We start from the raw sequence: 5721 nt of genomic DNA, 5'->3' as shown, positions 1-5721 counted from the left end.
TCTCTGTAGGACTCTAATTATAATGAATTATGTTAAAAGTCCTCAGTTTTTAATAAAATATAACCAAGATTGTTAAATTATGTGCTGATGAACTGAACTTGAAGAGAAAAATCATTAATTTTTAAGATAATCTAATTAAATTGTTTAAATTATTTACTTAAAACTGAATGAACTTGACTTTAAATGACTTTAAAACCTGTGTGTTAAATAAATTAAATTTAATTAAGAAACGGAAAATGGATTTCTAAATTTACATTATTGTAGTAACCTCAATTGAACATACAAAACATTGTTGGATGTATTCTAATATTGAATAATATGTCTAGAGGTTCTAAGTTTAATTTGGTTGAACTTTTATAAGAACTATATAGAAATTTTCATATTAAATTAATTTAGTTGTAAATGACAAAGATTCTCATTTTTCAATTTAATTCAGTTTAGTTATTAAATAATTTTTTTTTTGTTTAGTTTTTCTAACATATCGTGGATTATTATTCGATGCAAATTCCAAAATTCCCGTACGGTAAGTACCGAAATTGTTCGCTTAGCTGGTCATTGCATAGTGTCTGAATGCATTTGATTCTTATTTAATAACTTGTTTGTTACTTTCTCTTTCTTAACTTAACAGTCCTTTAAGGACCAAAGCTTATATAACAAATGCTCTATATCCCCTAAATGCTCTACATATGTTTACAAGTGTTCTACTGGTACTGGAGCTGTTGATTGTGCTGCGCTCCGCAAGAAACATCGTTCAGTAACACCATTACATATATATTTTGAAATAGTCTTCTCTCATATACCCTTAACTAACTAGACAATTTTCCTTGCCATATTACCTATAAGTACTGCGTGAATCATAGCCTTATATATACCAATTATCTAATTTCCGGACTTGGAATGCTTCATATGCTTAAAAGGGGGTTTTGTTTGCAACTTAAACTCTATGATATACACCTGTGATTATAACCCCATTGATAATTAATATTCCATTCCCAAGTATGCAAATTTTGGTGCATTTTGAGATTATTATATAGGTACTTGTTCAATACTTACAATATGTTCAATTTATAAATGAGCAGCTAATTTGGATTTCATGCCAAATACTCTTAGAAAATAATGTAGAACTTAGCTGGTTTAAGCGATTTGTTGCTAGAAATGCTCCTGTTCCATGCGCCCTTCTCAGACTCTTAGATTCGTACATTAAATGCGGTCAACAAATACTTCATCAGAATTACTTTATTCGTCTTCACCTCCTGTCATAAGGAGTGGATGTCGTTGACTCTAATACGCTGAACATAGATTTATGTTCTGACTGAATGCCGTTGAATTTTAATTCACCGCATAATGCAAACTTCGTGTTAAAGCCCATACAGTGCTCATCCGGAAGCAGTAGTCATGTCTAAGTCGTAGTGGCCCAGAGATTTTAAGTCTAAATTAGTACTTCTTTTAGTTTTCGTCAATTAGTTGTTATGCTGAATAGAACATCTAATTTCTTGAGTTCTACTAGAGAATTAATTTTTAAAAACCCCAACAAAATACCAGTCTATAGACTTCCATCTATTGCTCGTTAAATCTTTCTCATAGCTTAACTTCTCTTTTATACTAAATTTAAATACTTTCAATTTCTTTTTCTAACTCTTGTATTACATATAAATTTCCTTCTATACTGCACTGAACAAAATTTATTGAATTATCTGCTGCATCCGAAAATATAAAGCGCATCTTTTAGGATGAAATCGGCAACCTCCAAGGTTGTAACTGCATTAGATGTCTCAGTGGTAGTTTTAGCAACGAGTGCAGGATCACTTTGTGGCTTATTCGGTTTCAAAGCCACACGGGAACTGAACATCCGTTTGAGAAAGGTGACTATATCTCTAATTAAGGAGTTAGTAATTAAATTGAGTTAGTAATATATAAAGATAAATATGGTATATGTAGGTTGATGAAACACTACACTCATCGTTGCATTTTAAAAGAGATCGTATACGTGCCATAGCCATGATTGTGCTACCACTCGGAACTATTTGTAGCTTGTTAGGTAAGTGATACAGATGTGCTTTGAATCCACTATATATATTATATTACATTGTGATTATAGCATTGGATATAGGAACTTGGCTGAGATTTGCAAGCAAATCGAAAAGCGTCTCAGTGAACACAGGTGCGTTAGAGAATAGTGCTTCAAAGAGCACTATTTCCTTTTTAAAAGAATATTAAAAATACTAAAGTCTATTTATACTTGTAGAAACGAATATCCACTGGTACATACCATTCTATAGCCTCTATTTGCTATTAACTGGGCTACATGTTAGTCTCGCCAATACGGCTTTTGGTTTATGTCGCCGATATAATCGTCTTAATTTATTTTTGAAAACTACGTTCTTGACAGGTACAGGTGATATAAACAATATACAATATATAAATATTGTCATATGTGTATTTTCTTTAAAAACTACAGATCGTAAACATGAGAATGCATCTAAACAAAAGGTCACAACTGTAAAATCGGTATTGCAATCTTCATTCACCTCGAATACGAGTTTGGTCAAAGTGTCCGCTGAAAATCAGTTTAACAATGGAGAAGGTAGGTGTTAACTATAGATTATCAACATAAATCTACGAAACTATATATGTACTTTATATATATTATAATTTCATTTGAAATTCGTACTTCTTACAGCGAAGAAAAAATCTACGCTTATCAGATTAATGGCAGAAAATCATGATTCTCTTGGGAAATGTGTTTATATTGTGTCAAGGTGAGTGCAGATCGCATAACCACTTAAACGTTTAATTAATTCATGTTAATTAAATAAATTACTTCCATTACTATTTTAGTTCCTATGGGGCTGCAGTTTTATTTATTTTGGTTTCATGTTTGCTACACTTAGTGGCTACCGCTTATTTCTTATTTTTGGAAATGTTCAACACCAAAGACGGTGGTTATCTTTGGCTACAAGTGTTGTGGATTATATTCCATGCATTACGTTTATTATTGATAGTTGAGCCATGTCATTTAGCCAGTGTGGAAGTAAGTAGCAAATGATATTCTAATGACAATAATTACTGGAACCGAACTGTTTCCAATTCTAGTCAAAAAAAACTATTCAAATTGTGTGCGAAATGGAACGAAAAATACATGATCCCATATTAGCTGAAGAGGTGAGTCAATATAGTATATTAACATTGTTGGTGTTGGTGTTGTAATAAACGTTGATCTGAAAAGCAAACATAAAAGGATGACAAAAACTGTAAGAAAGTGTAAGGTAAAAGTAGGGAAAGGGGTTGAACAAAATCTATATAAACGTTAAAAAATCTTACCACTTCAACGAAAACAAATGGGCGAACTCATGAAAAGTAGAGCTGCAGTTATGATAGACATATGGCTGTTCACCATTTCAACGAAAACAAATGGGCGAAGTCATGAAAAGTAGAGCTGCAGTTATGATAGACATATTTATGGGAGACATATGACTGTTTAGCACATAGCTTTGTCCAGACTACAATTGAGCTCACAAGAACTGTGAGCGCAAACTGGATGAGGGAGACGTCATTCATTTTCAGATATTTTACACTATTAAAATCTGTACTTTCACTTATAGTCCTGTTTGAATGCTGGTCTACATTATCTACATTATGTTGAACGTTATAAGAAACTGTTTTGATCGGCTATTGTTAGCTGCAATGCAAGCAGCATTTAAAACGGTAAAATAACCGGTAACAACCGGTTGAAGTACGTAGTGCTAAGTTTTGGAATAACTGGAAATTGTGCTTGTGCGTCTTGCAGATCGATGGCGACAGTCACCGTTTGCCGTCAATACATTATTACCACTTTTCAATCAACTGCACATAGGAACAGTATGTGCAGGGCAAACTTAATAGTACATAATAAGTATTACTATATGAAAATTTAATTATTATCAATTTTTGTTTAATAATTATATACCAACTATATTAACTCATTAAGCTTTTACTTAAAAGCTCAACTGTTGCTTTACATTCGATTTTTAGATAAAAAAGTTTTGGCAGCAATTGTTAATTATGAGTGCTGACTTTACTGCAAGCGGTCTTTGTCGAGTTAATCGGAATATTTTGACATCGGTGAGTGGAACATACATTGATCTTAAAATTGAACTTTAATTATCATTATTTGATAACAGTTCAGTTCCGCAATCGCTACATATTTGGTCATATTGATACAATTCCAGAAAACCAATGGTTAAGCAATCTAACATAACTAATGGAATTTAAAAATATTTAGATGAATAATAGTGGCATAATAATAACTATAATAAATGTGTACTTATAAGCAATAAAAAACAAAATGTTATGTATAATTATAAAAAAATTATGCAAATTGATTTTATATAAATTATAAGATATTTTATATATTAAAGTATATATTTATGTATATATTTCCTCGCTTAAATTTAAATTAAATTCAAATACTGATCACAACCTAAAAACCCTGCTTAGTTCTTTAGTTGCATGACTCTTTCCTCGCACAAAAAAAAAATTGTTTTAGGTATATATTAAATATGTATTTTACATTAGTTTCTGTTATCAGCACTTGCCATAAATATTAATAATATAGGATGAACTACATATCTGGCACCAAGTTGCCACGCATAGATGTGCGTATCCTTAGCCATATATAATTTTTTAATTAAAATACGTTATTAAATTCTTTTCTAAATCAATTATTTTAAAATGTATTTATATTTATCTATCAGTAAAATTTATTAAAAATAAAATCAATGATGCAATACTTTTATTTTGTATGAAATATTTATTGTACATTAAATTCAAATTATATTATACTGCATATATCCTTATATATTTATACATATATATATATATATAAATGTATATAAATAAACATGTGGAGAATATACGAATATTATTACAATAATTTATGTTTAAAATATAATCAAACGTATTTATGCACTGTCCTATATTATAGATAGACTAATTTCTATTATTTGTAATTAGTTGGTTTATGTTTACTAATTGAAATATGTGTATGTATTTTATAAATTAATTTAAACTGCATTAGCGATTTTATTACTATCAGATATATATAAAGATTTCAAGCTATTTCTACAACTGCACTTGTATATAGTATGTTAATAATCGTATTAATAAATCAATAAAAAATTTCTTGTAGAAGAGAACTAAGTGTAAAATTTGGAAAACCTTAAACTAATCTTAACAAGTTAAAATCCTTTTTGGAACTGTTTAGATTCCAACCGCTGCTGCAATAATTCCAGTTGACGTTTTGCTTCGCATTGTGGGAAATTGTTTAGATCATAGTATTGCGGAGACAAAGTCAATAACCATTCAGCTATAACGAAAACACAAGAAATGCATATAAAATCAGGTGAAGACATTAAATCTTTATTTAGAACATTACTACTTATAACACATGCGAGTATAAAAACGTTTTTGACTTACTAAATTTATTTAAAATCAAATATAAATAAAAATAAATAAATTACAATAATAAAATTCCATGTTTGAGTAGGACAGTTTAAGTACGACGTTGGTTCAGGTGTTTAAAACCTGAATTTGGACTTGAATTTTGAAAATAGTTTTCCTTGTCGTATTTGTCTTTAAATAGATTTTATAAAAAAATAAAGATTTTTACTTACGTTTAACATCTGTAACGGTGCGTATGTAATTTTTAGTTGTTAGTACAAATTCATTGTAGATGACCCAATC

At 29.8% G+C, this 5721-nt stretch overlaps 1 protein-coding gene across 1 annotated transcript; it reads left to right on the top strand.

Annotated features, from left to right (window-relative positions):
- Nucleotides 1-1667: 1667 nt before the first annotated feature.
- LOC119674750 (gustatory receptor for sugar taste 43a-like) lies at nt 1668-4232 on the top strand. The gene is made up of 10 exons (XM_038085906.1): nt 1668-1862; nt 1939-2038; nt 2099-2161; nt 2246-2389; nt 2459-2584; nt 2681-2759; nt 2839-3031; nt 3094-3162; nt 4012-4101; nt 4161-4232. The coding sequence occupies exons 1-10, from the start codon at nt 1731-1733 to the stop codon at nt 4221-4223; spliced, it is 1059 nt and encodes a 352-aa protein (XP_037941834.1). The 5' UTR covers nt 1668-1730; the 3' UTR covers nt 4224-4232.
- Nucleotides 4233-5721: the final 1489 nt, after the last annotated feature.

Source organism: Teleopsis dalmanni, chromosome 2 (genome assembly GCF_002237135.1).
Source record: "Teleopsis dalmanni isolate 2A chromosome 2, ASM223713v2, whole genome shotgun sequence".
Lineage (NCBI taxonomy): Eukaryota > Metazoa > Arthropoda > Insecta > Diptera > Diopsidae > Teleopsis > Teleopsis dalmanni.
The sequence above is the reverse complement of the archived record's forward strand: the minus strand, read 5'-3'. Positions and strand labels throughout refer to the sequence as shown.

Coding starts and splice junctions, on each gene's coding strand:
- LOC119674750 (XM_038085906.1), top strand. CDS start 1,731: ATGAAATCGGCAACCTCCAAGGTTGTAACTGCATTAGATGTCTCAGTG. Junction 1,863..1,938: donor TGAACATCCGTTTGAGAAAG/GTGACTATATCT, acceptor TGGTATATGTAG/GTTGATGAAACACTACACTC. Junction 2,039..2,098: donor AACTATTTGTAGCTTGTTAG/GTAAGTGATACA, acceptor TTGTGATTATAG/CATTGGATATAGGAACTTGG.